We start from the raw sequence: 16,298 nt of genomic DNA, 5'->3' as shown, positions 1-16,298 counted from the left end.
GCAAGCGGCCTTTCATCTAATTGTTGGGAAGCTGAGCAAGCCTACCTACCCTGAGCCCTCCACAGCAGCTGCTCACTGTTAGCTCATGAGCAACCTTCTCATCTTTGACATCCAAGTGCTGAATACAAAGGGAAAAGATGAACAATCATACCAAAAAAGCAAAGGCAAACTTTACTTTATGGGCTGGTACATTTTCTTAGCAGCCATAGCTGTAATTCTAAGAAATTACAGAATTCCACTAAATATGTCTTTCCCAAACATTTGAATATTCATGTTCAGTCAGTTGTGGCGTTCTTCATGATCTTAGTATCTCGAATAGAGTTTTTTTGTGGCTGCACATCCTAAATAACTAAGAACCATGCACAGTTAACTGACAGCTTGCCCACTGCATTCCTGTTGTAGACATTTCTCTCCTCCTTCTATAGTTTCATTGAACATAATTTTTGATGAAAAACATTTTGCAAGTACACTTCAAAGTGAACTAGGTGCTCCAAAAATACTGAAACTAACTTCCTTAATATCTTTGAACCAAAGTGTTGAATATCTAAGTTCTAATGCCTTTCTATATTCTATGTCACATTAAATTAACTGCCAAGAAGTACAATGCTCACCAGGGAACAAAGGCATGATGCTTCACAGTAATTTCCTGGGCAGGAAATGAAAGCCTACAGATAACGCTGAGCTATGAATCCTTGACTTTCATGGCATAGGACTCAAGTTCTTATTAACTGATGAGAGATAGCACATTGACGATATTAAAACCAAAATCTGAACTGATTCAGCTGTCCAGTGTTTGCTGACAACTGGTGAGAGAAGTTAAATCAACTTCCAAATTATTTTAACAACTTGATTTATCTATTAAAGCCTATTGTATTACTTGTATTTGCTTAAGATGGCACAAATAACATTTGTAAAAGTAAACTGCTCCACAAGAAAAGCAAGCTCTGCCATATCCCACACTTCCACTACCCAGAGAGGAAAAGCGTGTTCCATTCTATAGTAACAAGCAGAAACTCCCACAGCCCTCCATTACCCACAAAATATGTCATATCCATGGACTAACCACTAGCTCTCCCTTCTGTCTCATATTCTTACATTAACAACCAGACAACTAGAATTTTCTCTAAATATGATTTAATTAAAAACACTAAATCAGCTTTGACTTTTATTTTATATATGTACAATAGTTACCAAATAATGAATACACTTAATCAGTTATGTTAAATTTCACATAACGTCAGAGGACATCGGCATGGCATGGAATAAACATACTGCCTTTTGCAGATACAAAAAAAATGCATTAATGTTAATTGTGATTACTATTTTGGTGTGTGGTTGGTTGGTTGGCTTTTTTATAACCTGCTTATCAGTTCTCCAAATAATGTTGCCATAAAAACAGTGTAAGTGGTTAATTGATCAGTTAGTATATTAACAAGTATGAACATTAGTAAAGTTTGCAAGGTATCAATTGCAAAATTACATCAAGTGTAGGACTGAATGTATTCACATGAAAGTTACCTTCAGTTAGAAAAGTTTTGAAAAAGAGCCCAGGTTGGAGCTGTGCATTAATTTGGTCAAACTGATTCATATGAATGAACAGTCAAGTTTATTTAGATATTGAAAATACAACTATCCTTTTTAGTATTCACAAACAATTGTGTATATAGTGTGTATGTGTGTAAATATATATATGTATATATAAAGTGAAGATATGTTAATGTAAAAATATACTGTTCGTCCACTCCCAATTACAGAAAATTCAGTATTTGGACATTAAACTGTGCAAGTATTAATGTCCATTTCAAATCTACATTCAACCTGCAACAAATACTTAGAAGTATTTTTGTAAACATTTGAGATAGGGAAAATCCATTTACAAAAGAATCCTCCTTTAGCACATCAGCATCACTTCAGCTTGAAAATTTTGTACAGCAGCTTCAGGTGGCATATTGTGAATCTGCTTAAATCAGAGAGCTTACACCGTCTTAGATCAATATGTGTGAAAGCTCAGCAAACGCAGAAATTTCTTTCATTCTTAATCACCATCCATTTCCAGTTTACCAGCAAAAAGAAAATGCACTTGGCTACAAAAATATTAAGGAATGTTATTGAAAACAAAAGGCTATTTTGGTAGAAGAAACTACAAAAATAGTTAAGTTGAGTCATGTTGTAAAGCTTTAATGCAAAAGCATTACAGTACAGATTTTCTTTACAACCTTAAAGCTTAATCAACACCAAATTTAAATATCCATCTCTCAAGTGCTTGAACAAAATGTGCTCAGTGAAAGTCTTTCTCCAAGGGGACCATTAGGCAGGTGTCAGGCTCTGGGTCTCGGCCGCCTGTTGAGCGCCGTCCCTCGTCCCATTGGCAGCAATTACAGGGGTTGAGATACTCTGATATAGCGATGTCGGACAGCTCAACTCAGCTCCACTTTCATCCTCTCCTGTGTCTGAATCCGGTGTTACCAAACTGTTCTCTATCCCCAGGATCTCACTGACTGTTTGAGGCAATTCCTAGAAAGGAGGCGGCAGGGGAAATATTAAAAATCACTGTAATTAAATGCAAAAAGTTAACAACAAAGTCCCCTCTGTCCATCCTGCATTCCCAGGACTCATTCATGTGAGAAATCATCCATCTGAATTTAGCTGCACTGAAAGCATCTCTCTCAGCAATACATACATTAGAGTTAACATTTTCTGTAGCTGTTTTTCAAGAAAACAGCAAAGGGAACACACTCAGGAATCAATTCCTGATTAATCCTGATTAATATAATCTTCATCACAAAAGTTAAAATCTAATCAACTGTTACAATTATACTTCATGTTATTGAAATTAGTTCCATTGAGTGATACACTAGTTTTTGCCTAATAAGTCTGGCATGCTTTCAATGCAATGCATCTTTCAACTAGTTTTTCTCAAGCACACCAAACACCAAATTTCTTGGACTGAGGTTACCTATTGAGAGTTGAAAAATCACAACCAAAAAGCACAATTCAAGTCTCACCAAGTGAACAGTATTAGTCTATAAAATAAATTATTCTTGCTTACAGACTTCTCGAACATAGGCACTGCACAGCTACACAACATGCTTCACTGTACACCCCGACATTCAGTTATTTCACAAGTCATACATGAACACTTACAGCTAACTACAGAATTTTCTTATCTATAAATATTCACAGTAGATAGATATCTTTACCTTGCAATTCATCATCTGCATAGAAATTGCTTCTGCTTTGCAGAGTATATATTCCACATCAATTTTCATAGACAGCTCATTGATATGCTAAAAATAGATTCACAAGGTATAGTGAGATAAATTATAACTTTGTTTCACCCAAAATACATTAATACTGCACTGCACTGCTAGTAAGTATCACCTTATTAACCTGCCTCTTAAGCTGTGAAAGGCTAGATCTAGTCTATAGCCATTTCTCTACTTCATGGAGAAATGGCTACTCAAAGATACAGCATGGAACAGCTGCCTTTCACCAGCATCCAAGGCCTGCAAGAGGAATCCATGGTACTTCTAAACGTGACAAAATATCTGGCCCTCCAACATACTTCCCCCTGCAGCTCACATTTTCAGAGATGGTAAGTTAGATCATAGAAGATAAAGCAAAAGTTAGTATTAAATATAGCAACTCATCTGAGGAGAGAACCATTTTAGATCTATTAATGATCTTATCATTAAACACAGACATCCATTTTGAAAATTGCAGGATAGACACTTAACCCTTCAGAAAATGGTATGCACCCTTCCCTCCCCCCCAATACAAACCACAATCATATTGCATTAACTCCAAAAAGTTACTAATATTTTAGCTTAGTACCCAAACGACAGCCACAAACTAGCCACTAGGAAGACAATTCTGACAATTCTACTGCAGCCAAAACCAGCACAATAATGCATAAGAATTTGGTACCTTTAGTATTTCATTAAAGCCATAGTGCTTGTCCATTATTTGCTGTTTTTCAGATTCTAGGATAGCACAACAAAGGAGAAGATGAAAATTCTGACAAGGCAATTCCGTCCACATGACCTGTTAAAATATAAAAATCCCACATTTTAAATGCTTATACTTTTCCATTGAAAAGAAAAGTAGTTCTTAGAATATAAGTCCTCCAGCCAAATCAGTTATCTCACAATAAGCTGGTTTTGAAAGCAACTAAGTATTCCTAAAATTATTTGGAATTTTACTTTTGGCCCTTTAGAGACAACTGCAAGTCTGAGTCACCAAATGCTTATCTGCTTCTTAAGTCATTGTCCACTATAATGGTACTAAACTGCATGAGCTTGAGGAGCTGTGAAAGTGGGCTCTGCCTCAGCTCATGTGAAACAGAAGTAACTGAAACTAACAAATTATTTGTGTGGTTTAGAGTATCTGCATTAAGTGTGAATTGGCAGAAGAGTGTCATGCCCAGCAACAGCTAAAAAGGCTCTAATGTTTATAAATAAGGTGCTAAAGTTGTTCCCAGTCCTGAAGACATGAACATGCAGGTACTGGGGGTAGGTGGGTATTCCCTTCCTACTGAAGACACATTGGCTTTTGATCCCATGGAGGACAAAATTATTCTTGAGTTCACTGGGACTGAAATGTGTAACCTCAGAACTAATACCCTATTTTGAAAAGAACATGTATGTGGACAAAAAGCTGGAGAACAATTTTCCCAAAAAAACCAGAAAGAAGCAAAAGTCTGCTTGCACAAATGCCCTGACAGATAAAAGGATTTAAGACAATGGATTTACTCTCAAAAAAGGCAGGTAGAAATCAGACTACTGAAAATTTGTTACTTTATTAGCAGAAAACTTTTCATCATTATTGATGGAATAAAGCCTTATAGATGAGGAAGAGCTTATACTTGAACTTTCTTTACTAGTACATGTAACCTGTAAACAGAGTTGCATAAATCCCAAAGATATCCAAAGAAAGTTCACCCAATATAGAGTGCAATTAAACTTGAATGTTTCAATTAAGATCCAGTTCAGAAATTAAATTTTGCATATTTATCAGACAACCAATATTCTGTTAAAGCATTCTCTCACTCCAGGAGACAGACTGGAATGCAAGTAGGCTGATAAAAAATAACAATTGAATGAAAATGCCTATAATTACCAAACACAGTCTGTCTACACCGTTGTGCATTGATTTGGTTTAACATCAAGTTGCTGCCAAAAAAATCCATACATTTTGCTACCCATTTTTGATAAACCTTTCGAATTCTGGAGCAGAGCACACACTTAAGGTTATGTATGTAAATGCATAACAGCAGCATCACAACATGCCGGAAGGATGGAAGAAAAATTGGCATTTAAACTATAAGTATGAAAGTAAAAATATAAAAATAAGGAGCAATAACTTTTTTCCTTTTTCTTTCTCATACAGCTACACAAGTAAAGACTCGTTTGTTCCAGCACAACCTCAGCAGCCATGAATACTGTAACCAACATTTGTAAAGTAACTTATTCCCAACTCATTCTGGCTTTGTTACTGACTGATACTAGAATAACACGGAAGCTAGGTATGAGTTAGTTGTAATTTTGTTACAAAATTTTCTTCTGGGTTTCTTCTAAGTCACCACTGTGCAAACAAAAGATTAAGAACTGGCTGGAATTACCAGGTGATATTGCCTGCCTCTCCAGTGTCAAGGAGGGACTGAACTACTTTCAATTTTGGGGCAGCTAAGAAGTGGGTCAGCAGGCTATCTGGGCTGTGTTTTGAGAAGCTCTACTAAAATGTGCTGTAAGTTAACCCATCCACAGCCAGAGCAGTTTAACCCCACACAAAAGGTGCTGCATGTAACATCGCAAATAACTGCACTCACATAACATGTCTCAGCTTATCCACAGAAGGTGGAATGTCACCTCTCTATCACATGCAACTCTGTCACAGAGCAATGAAGCAATCACGTTTTCTACCACAATCTGGTTATGGCTCTTGCTCAGGAAGTGCAAAGGCTGGGAGTTAGCCTCTACTCCAGATGATAAGAACCAGCATCTCCCATGTCCAAGGTGAGTGGAGATGGGACAAACCACACTAGTAAAGAATCTTTTTCATTCCTTTTTTTGTGATAGAACACTGGAAGTCATGAAGCCTGTGGGAACAGGGAAAAAGTGTCTGATGCTTACTAAAGTGGTTCATATGAGTCAGAGGAGAGAAACAGAGATCCAGAAGAACCCTGAAATTAGCAGATTAGACAGAAAAAGCCCCAGAAGTCCTGGAACCTTGGACTGGAATCTCAGATGGTAGCTCTCCTTCATTCCATTCTACGCTTTGCAAGAGTATGTCATAGCATAATACTACCTTCAAATGGATTCTCTCAATTCATATGCTATTACAAAACTGGACATGAGGTTTGCTCAGCCAAATACCAAAAAAAAGTAGTTAATTTCTCTATGGAGGGAAAAGGCTCCCTGTGCCTATAGCTTGCCTTTATAAATCCCACTTACTTCACTGATATCAGTGGGGCTGCATGGCTATGCACTGGAGAAAAAACAACCCACTGTAAGATGAACTATCAAGGTGACTCTGGCCTTCACATAAAAACACTAACATAATGCCTTAATTATTTTGTTTTGAAAAGGAAAACAAGACATTCCCTTTCCCATTCCATATCTCCTAGCAAAGAAATTGAATACTTGTAGTAAACATACATTATGATGCGCTATAAGAAACCTGCAAGACTATCATATATCAAAAGGTTTCCATCGTCTTCCTAAAAGAGGAAAAAAAATACTTGAGAGAGAAATATAGTGTGTTTCTTTCCTGTATGTACACATAAATATGCCTTATAGCAGAGGTGATAAAAACATGCTTGCCTGGGACTATAAACTATGTATAAAAAATACTGTTGTCATCTACTTAAAAAGAAAAATTAGTCTTTAAGAAACACTGAGAAAACAACATAATATTGGGGGGAAGAGATGAGTGCATCTCCCCTCCCAAGTCATTATCATTTACAGCTTTGAATAAGAGTATTCTTCTAGTTTTTTACATACTGGTTTCCTCATTTATGAATGTTATCCATAAACTTTTTTGTCCTCTGGTTGAAATACCACCTCAATACTCTATGACAGTAAATTCCAGCAACTGATGATAAAAAAGCTAAAAAATATTTACTTTAGTCAGTTTTAAATACTGGTCCTTCTCTTTATGTGACTCCTTTTTCATTAGAGGAAAAAGTTAATAAAAGTATCAACATTATTTTTCATCACACCAGAAACAATATTTTTCATTATAGTACAAACTTTATGAATCTCAGCCCTGTTCTTTTCATTACCCTTCTGTTCCTCAACATATATTCTGTAATGTCCTATAAAATACTCCCTCCATTCACCTGAGCATCTATTCTTTTCTTCTGAGTTTTCAGTGAATATTGTGCCCCTGTTAAACGCATTTTCGACAATAAACCTGCACTGTTGACACACTTCTCAATTTTCCGGGAACGAAAAATTAAAGACAAGAATATTGGTTAATTTTAATTATTTCATCTGATCCCAAGATCACCTAAATAAAAAAAAAAAAAATCTCATTAACCCAGAATTATCAGAACTTCAACATTTTGATGCTTTACGTAATGTTATGCTGCATCACAAGGCCTCATCATCAAGATGAATGATCTTCTGACATCATCTTCTTCATGGCTTTGGCTAACACAAACTACCCTGACAGTGCTTCATTCAGCTTAATCTATAAAGAATCACCAATACCATGGAATTAATCAAACAAATGCTCTTTCTTTTATCATGAGCTGTTTTCCATTAACAGTTAACAGCTACTCTCCACTTACTGCTTTCACTTAAAGAGTCTCTGTCGAAGACTCCTGTCCAAATCATTTTGGACAGCCAATTTATCCAAACCAGCTCTAATAAGTATTTTTGCATTAATTTCACAAGTTGTTCTTTAGGCTAAAAAGACAAGAAACGCGTGCTTGTCCTTAGATCATTGTACTAAATCCTTCCTTTTTTTTAATTTATCAGAGTATTAAACACTTTGCAAAATGATCCATGCTTTTTCTTCTAAAGTCCAAAAACTGCTGAAGTTTATATGATGAAATATTTCCTTACCTCCCATAGTCGAAGAATATCTTGAAAACTAAATTCCCTTTTAAATCTGATAAGAAGCCACCGGAAGCAAAAATAAAGGTAGCCTGAGTCTTGAGATTCTAGGAATAAGAGTGTGACACTTCAGAAGCATCAAATTTGGTTCAGACAACAGGTGAAAAAGAAAAAAACCCCACACTTTACAGGCACATGCTTACACCACTGATTTTTAAGATGGCAGGACCTTCTTATAATCAAGATATTTGCAAGAGTACAGCATATTTTTAAAACTGGTAACAGGATGACCCTATCTTTTTAATAAGCATCAATTTATGGAGCAACTATTTAAACATTTTAGGCATTATAAAGTTACAAGTCCTATACTCATATAATATTGGAATTATATTTAGACTTGTGAGGAACAGAATACAGGAAGCTGTTTCAGTTACTGTGCATAAATAATACACCTACCTAAATAACTGCAAAATCCACTGTCTAGTAAACGAAGCAAATGACTCAGCTGAATAAGTTGTGTCTTCATACCCTGCATCTGTTCTTCAAAATTCTGATGCTGTATGGAATAAAACATTAGCACTGTCACTTCTATTAACTCAATTTTGAGATTTGCAGCTATTTTAAAAGAAGTTTTGTCATTGCAACAGTGGTTCTCACCCTTTAGGTATTTAATATATAGATACTTAACTGTACTTCTGTCTAATGAAATGTCTGCCTTTTACTGAAAAGTTTAAATAAAGCACTGAACTGTATTTCTTTCTACCATTTTTGTATGTAGTAAATGACAGTTTAAATCTGATTAAGCTCTGTACTTTTCAGCAGCATGACTGCACTCAAACAAAAAAATTCTCTTTTATTTTCCTATCAGTCACACAGTCTTTTGCCACATGCACAAGTCATAAAAGCTTCAGTTTGTGGGAAGTCTAAACTGCACTTAACAAAAGCCAAAAGGCAGGTATATAATGAAATCATTATCCTGAACAAAATCCTGCTTGAGGACTCCTGATAAATACAAATTTGTCTGTGATGGTTACTTTGGAATTCTTAAGGAGCCAAATATGCCTGTACCACACAGCAATACTATCGCAAACCCACCACAACCTCAATCAACAAAAGCGAATTGACTCCAAACATAAATGACTCCTTTAAAAGAATTCAAATAACCCAGTGAAATTTATAAAGCAAAATTAACCCCAAATACTATCTGTGGCTTATCTGTTTATGTGAGCTAAAAAAGCCTCATTTTACCATTTGATCCATGTACGATACAAAGCACCAAAAGGCATCTACTTCATTCTCCATAACGTACAAGACAGGTGACAGCAAGTCGCTCATCCCCTGCACATAACCTTGATAGAGAAAAAGCAAAGGGGGAAAAAAGCAAAAAGAAATTTAAACTCAGCAGTAAAAACACCAATTTTTCAAGTGTGATGAATGACTGAGTGAAACAAATATTAGCACATACAGATACTATAATTCTCCCCTTCAACTACCAGTAAAGACAAATTTGTATTAGTCGGAACCGACATCCCACAGATTTGATAAGATTTACAAGCCATTTCTGCCAATCTAAAGAGAACCTAAAGCAAAGACATTGTTCCAATAGCTGTTAAAATATGTTCAAACTGAGTTTGTAAACAACATATTTTTAGTAAAAATGTTCCTATTTAGAACTCAGAAGCATATATTGATATTTTTAAGATTAAGTCTCTACCTTGCACCATCACAAATACAAACTTGTATATAATCTCCTTTCTATTTGTACTTGATTACTTTCTTCTAGGCATTTAAAATTTTGAGTATCTTTGCACTGCCCCACCCACCCCCTAATGAAGATTTTCTTCTCAAATTCACTTGAAGAGATGTTGAGTTGCAATTCCAGAAAAACACAGTGCAACAGCTCTTATGATGAAAACTTTGCATTTTACACTTTTTTTTTTCTGTCACTGAATATGCCCTAAAGACTCCTTTATTTAAGGAAGTTGGGACTGTTCTGCTTGGACAGTACTTTAAATACATCCAAGCCTAAGACCATCTGTGTAATCAAGCAGAAAACAATGAAGAATTCCACCTATCAAAGAGAGAAAGGGAATTAATAGCAAAGTATTGCTTACAAGAAGCACAAAAGCAACAGGTCTCCAGATCTGATTCAAGGACATGCTTTTATGTTTTGTGTCTAGAAGTGGTGAATAAAGTTCATACCACCTAAAAAGTGCTCACATGCTTTCAAGAAAAGCTTTCATTTAACTGGAGAAGGAAATGACCACTAAAGCATATAATTTTTACAAACAATGATAAAACTTTATTGTAAAAAAGAAGTTTTTCAAATTTTTATAGTTTTTAAATGCTTCTTACAGCTTTCTTGTTTGTAATTAACAGTCCATTTAAGTATAGCATAATAATTACTACAGGTAATTTTTTCCCCTTCTACCCTACTGTTCCAATTACCACTGTTGCTAGTCTCAGCTTATCTATTGCCCAATTGTTGCTGACCTCTCTAAATAAGAGAACACAATTAATGTAAGTATCTATCATCAATGATTGGTTCAACATAATATTTCTCAGCTGGCTGACTTTCTTTCTTAATGATGTAATTGCAACTCTGTAACTGAAAAGAGGATTAGAGTCCGTAACTGAAAATATGAAGCAGCTGTGAGAATAAAAATAGAGTAAGTAATAGTAAACAGGTAAATAATTAAAAGGTCAAAAGAAAAAAGTTGTGTTCCCCATATTAAATACTACAGCTAACTAAAAATAAATGCGAAATAAATAAAGAGAAAATTCTGTCCAAGACAGTTTAACAGTCCATTTAATAATAAACTAAATATTAAATTAATGCAGACTTAAGGAATTTACTCAGAAAAATATTCTATTAACAGCTGTTCTGTCCCCTTCCCTATCTGTCAGCTTGTGGCATTATTCAGCCCCCTCTAAAGCTGCTGTCAAATGATTAAGAGCAGCACTGCACCAATGTGTAGAAGCCTTGGACAGTTACTGTGTCAAATTTACTGTATTTCCATTATTCCTGCTTGTTTATAAAACAAAAGACTTATCCAGTGTGCACATTTAAGCCATCTCAACAATGTTTTTAACAGAGTGAGTGGTGAATATGCTTTACTTTCACCTATAATGTCACTGTGCATTAATGAATTTTAAAACGTGGAAAGAGATGAAACAGCTACATGTTTAAACCATCAGTTTTAGTTTTCCCTTTTTTCAAGCCAAAGATCAAGACCCTCTCTCAGAGAGCACGAAAGCTGACCAGAACTACAGCTCTGCAGCATGTTTATTAGCGGTTAAAGATTTAATCTTACTTTTTGTTTTCAAAACCTGGCACAAAGTGGGCTTTTAGAATCCCAAAACTTTTCTGATACAGAATACCCAAAAATCTCCCAAGTATACAACAGCCAAATGTCATGCCGGGGTGAAGGGGGAACCAACTGCAAGTATCTTTTCCCTCCCTCCCAAGACAATTAACAAGAAACCAAGACTAGCCATCACATTAACAATGCAATAAAAGCAAAATGTTATATGCTCTCCCCTCTGCAGCAGATGCATGCACTAAAATGTAATTTTTGACAGATTGCTAAGTGCACTTCTCAAGAACCAGCTTTTAAAATATTCACAAGAACACCATATTTACAAACAGCTGGTTCAGCATGCTGAGCTTTAATTACAGCAGTAGCAGCTGGCTTATCATTTTTATTGATATTATCAGTCTTAAAAACATATATAACACACAAGCTCCAACGACCCAAACCCATTTAAAACTCTGAAAAGCAAGACTGCTTCAATTTTTTTAAAAAGTTCACACAAAAAAACCTAAACCGCAAAAAACAACAAAAGAATCCCACAACAGTAGGTCTGTGGTGAAGACAAACTACCACTTCATTCCCAATCCCAACACAATTGATGAGTTCAAATGCCTAAGACAGACACCAAATTGAAGAGAGGAAGAAAAACAGAACAAAATTATCTATATTATTGAGCACGACAAACTATTAAATCTTTTTTAAAACATTTACAAAAAGCATTGCAATCAATAAAAGTTCAATTCTATTAACAGGACTTCGCATAAGCAAAGCTGCATATCAGAAGCCAAGAAGGCTTTTACATTCAGAGGGACACAACTTACCTAAGTCGAAGTCATACATGCAATAGGTCATCAAAATATCATGAAGTAAAATCAGTCCTGGATTATCTTCGCCTTCATAGAACTTATTTGTTCGATCTGTCCTGTTAACATCTTTTTCTAAGAAAACAGTCCAGATTTAAAAACACTTTCAAAACCAGTATCAAAAACAAAACCACTTTCAAAAACACTTTACAAAGCCAGTATCAAATTAATTCAGAATATCTAAGCTGATGATTTCTTCCTCAAATACTGTTGCAAAGCTTTGAAGTGTTTAAGGCAACTGCATAACTGAATGTCATTTCAAAATAAAGAATGTTTTAAAATAAATAAAATCCTTCCTATCTCCAATGAAAGTATTTGCTTACAAACATATTTTAAAGTTTTCTGCCTTTTCTTTGATAATGCATTTTATGGAAAAAAAAATCCTGATTATAATTCAGCAAAAATGTTTTAGACTTAAGAGGATTAAAAACAATTTTATGTGAGCTAACTCTACAATGTCATTTATGAATACTGTTCAATGCAGCATAATCCATAGCTGGAAAGTTCCCACATGATCAGCTCAAAGACACTGTGACAGTTGATAACAGCATTTTATAAATACTGTTTAACAAGCTCCTGTAACTCATAGCAGATGAAACTGCCTCTTGCATTAGGTAGTTTTGATGTCTGAAACACACCAAGCACACAGCATACTCCTTAATAAGGTGAAATTCAATACCAATATATTTTGAAATCTTGCAAAATTTTGAAAGCGATTTGATAAAAGGAGATTTTGTAGATTTGTATGTATTTTACTACCTAACTCTAATACTGCCACATACATTTCAAATGCTTAAAAATTAAAACAATTGTTTCAACAGAAACAAACATCTGGCCTTTTTTAAACTCAGAATATATTTTTTTCTGTTATCATTCTCTAAAAATGTTGTTTACTAGTCTACCAAGACAAGACTACTTTGACCCTTTCAGCTTGCGTGTTGAATAACTGCCTGGAAAAAGTTTAGTCTTTCTCTCAGAATAACAAAGAAATCTTGGCCTGACTCCTGAAAAAAAATTTAGAAATCCAGAACACTGGTGCTGAAATGGTGCTAATACAAACTGCTAATACTCAGCATAATTTGATGAAATTTTTAGAAGTAGGTGCAAAACGCACATATACAAATCACTATAAAAAATTATAAAATATGAACAGACACATTTCACATTCTTATTGTATGTCATTATTTTAGCATTTCCAGTGGAAACACATTATGACATAACATAAAATGAAGAGTCTTTTGTTATTGAGTAAAGGAAGTTTAAAAATCCAGCCAAAAATCAGATTGCAACATTAAATATATAAGCTACATAACCAAGTTTAGACACCTCTGAAAATACCAACATTTTATTTTTAGTGCCTCTTCATGCAGGCTCTTCAATTTCATATTAATTTTTTTAAGTGTGTGTGCATTTAGGTATGTGACTAAACATGAATTTACCTATAAGACTTCGATAATCTCTTAATCTTGAATTTCGCTTTTCCTGTTCCTCACTGACAGATTTCCACTGCAGTTTCATCCTGAAATATTCATCCCTGAAGAAGAACAACAATTTTGAAACCAAACATGGACATTTCCTTTTTTTAATTTAAGCATTCATTCATTCCATGTATTCTTGGAGATAAATGGAATAACAACACCTGTTTATGTAATGTTTTTAGTTAAGAAAATGTCACAGGTTCTTGCATTCAACAGTTTTAGCAGCTGTCTTCCAAACGGCTTTCTACTTCACTGTGTCTTAAAAAAAGATGCACCTTTTAAATTTATTTTTTAAGAAAAAAGTCACTATACTCACGTTTTCCTTTTTTGCAGATTTGCTCTCTCTTCTTTAGTGCTGTTCCAAGGAAAATATCCCAAAAGAAATTTCCATGCCTCTTTTCTTAAAGTATGGCAGAGACCCTAGGGAAAAATGGGTATTATGCATCAACAAAAGTATTACCATACCGTGAGGAAACATTCCTAGATTGATACAACACTTCCCAAAGTAGCAAGTTCAAGTTGGTTTCTTTTGACATTGCAGCCAAGTATCACTTGCTAACTAGGTCTCACACTGGGAGGAAACAAGAGGAAAAGAGAATGATTAAACAGAATACTGTAGAAGCACTGGATCCACACTTAGGTAAAAAAAGAAACTTTAGAAAATAATTTTCTTCCTATATTTTTGCTTCACTGCTAAAAATAAAGAACTTACAGGCATCACAGACTTTAAGAAGTAATAAAAGGACCTTTAAAAATGTATAAAAATATAATGCTGCTTCTGGTTACAGTTGCCAAACTTCTGTCTTGCCAGGAAGTGACCTTGAGGACTAGTCTTCCATTTATTTGTTTTTTGAAACAAATATTTTCATCTCATAAGACACAGCCAACCTTCAATGAATCTTTCAGTCAAAAATACTAATGTCCATTCAAGAAGCCTGCTTGTCAGAAATCTTCCCAAGTAATGCTCAACATTTTAGATTACAAAAATGTATGGACCTGAATCATACCCTGCTCTCATCAAGAGTTTCTTGCAACTCCTGCAGTACAGTCATGACAATACGGAATTTTTGCTATGAGAGTCCCCACTTTGGGGATCTTGAGTCATAAATAAAATAAAGCACTCAGTCCCCTGGTAATGGGCAGAGATTGACAGGAAAGTGGGCTACAGAAGAAAAAGTATGTAGTAATTCTCATGATTGTGGAAGGGTCCTTAATTGGGCACATCAGACAAAAAAAATATAAAGGAACAGTGCTATCATTCTCTATTTCTGCTTGCATCAAGAAACATGCATCAGCAGGCATAAAATGAATGCTTTAAGGCAGCTGCATTCCCACCAAAATATATAAACACTGAAGTAACATTAGGTAAAAAAGCTAAAGGACACAATTAGTTTCCAGAATTTCCATCACTGAGACTAAATTCACATTCATATTGCAAAATGCCTCAGTTCAAGTAAAAATATCAGCAAAAGTGTTTAGTACTCTCTGCTAAACAGGGTCAAATCCCAGCAAACAGCTGGGCAAAACCAGAAGCTGCTGCTGGAGAAGGATAGGAAAAAACATTGTAAGAGAAAAGAATAAACCAAATATCCTAACACTGAAATACTGGTCTTTTCCTGAAAGCCACTTTCATTTTTTTATCACTTAAGCTTCTGTATTTCCAGCTCGTTTCCTTTAGCCAGGCACAAGATCTCTCTCCTAGTAGAGCACTTTATATAGCTGCAAGACTGCTGTGCTATTTGACTGGCATGAAACCATGCTTTTTGAAGTCTCTCAATCATGACTGTCTGGGTCATGCTCAAAGTTCTGCCTGAAATATTACAAGTTAATGAAAGCAGCACATCCACAGTTTGGGGAGGAAAGTAAAAGCCAGAATCAAGCCATAGGTCTTGTTGAGTTTAGAAAAACTAGTTACCCCTTTGAATATCAATCGTTTTATGTAGTCAACATCTAAAATTCTTCCTTCAGAGTCCATATTCTTAGCCCATTCTTCAGCTGACACAGGCTCTCTTCTACTAACTTCAGGCTGTTTCCCTAGGTCGATCTGAAACACACACAAAGGCATTATATGAATCCTAATGAAGTCCTTCAGTAGTTGCAAACACCTGCACAAATGGTACTAAGCTTGCTAGTTTCTTATAGTCAGTGCAATTACATTTCCAAATGCACATACCTCAGCAACTCTAAGGATCTAAGATTGCACACACATGAGCAAGTAGAGTGGGCCAACACAAGGAGATCTTTAGAGTAAGACACTTGGACCTAACTATGCATGTTAATATTTCATATTTTGGAGGATGTATGTGTGTTTTAAATAACTTTCTAATTTCACAAACACCAACACAGTAAACAAGGACAATCAGGAGCTTCACTTCTAAAACACATTCCTGAAACACATGAGTGCATCTTACAAGAGAACTGAAAAACCAGCTTGGGTTTGGAGATGCTATCCCTACACAGACTGCACAATGTGACTGGAAAGATCAGTTTTGGTACACAGCCTCTTAAAATAACCAAGGATGTATGTACTGTTAGAATTTATAACACCCAGCAAAAGTTTCAGTTTGTGCTTAGTCTCTCAGT

At 35.2% G+C, this 16,298-nt stretch overlaps 1 protein-coding gene across 3 annotated transcripts in view; it reads right to left on the bottom strand.

Annotated features, from left to right (window-relative positions):
* Positions 1 to 1,152: 1,152 nt before the first annotated feature.
* The window catches only part of TBC1D15 (TBC1 domain family member 15), a 35,661-nt gene continuing 20,515 nt past the window's right edge, over positions 1,153 to 16,298 (bottom strand). The window contains exons 8-18 of one of the 3 annotated variants that reach the window (XM_050983929.1): positions 15,631 to 15,759; positions 14,032 to 14,135; positions 13,677 to 13,771; positions 12,196 to 12,312; positions 9,309 to 9,409; positions 8,517 to 8,616; positions 8,070 to 8,167; positions 7,340 to 7,429; positions 3,928 to 4,044; positions 3,201 to 3,287; positions 1,153 to 2,514 (exon numbers count right to left, since the gene is read on the bottom strand). In XM_050983929.1, coding sequence (XP_050839886.1) covers positions 2,308 to 2,514; positions 3,201 to 3,287; positions 3,928 to 4,044; positions 7,340 to 7,429; positions 8,070 to 8,167; positions 8,517 to 8,616; positions 9,309 to 9,409; positions 12,196 to 12,312; positions 13,677 to 13,771; positions 14,032 to 14,135; positions 15,631 to 15,759 — 1,245 coding nt within the window. In that variant the 3' untranslated portion in view covers positions 1,153 to 2,307. The remainder of the gene's footprint in view (positions 2,515 to 3,200; positions 3,288 to 3,927; positions 4,045 to 7,339; positions 7,430 to 8,069; positions 8,168 to 8,516; positions 8,617 to 9,308; positions 9,410 to 12,195; positions 12,313 to 13,676; positions 13,772 to 14,031; positions 14,136 to 15,630; positions 15,760 to 16,298) is intronic. The other 2 variants (XM_030238084.2, XM_050983950.1) reach the window with 2 other exon arrangements.

The sequence above is a fragment of the Serinus canaria genome, chromosome 1A (genome assembly GCF_022539315.1).
Source record: "Serinus canaria isolate serCan28SL12 chromosome 1A, serCan2020, whole genome shotgun sequence".
In the NCBI taxonomy this organism is placed as follows: Eukaryota; Metazoa; Chordata; class Aves; order Passeriformes; family Fringillidae; genus Serinus; species Serinus canaria.
Note: the sequence above shows the minus strand (reverse complement) of the source record. Positions and strands in the feature narration are given on the sequence as shown.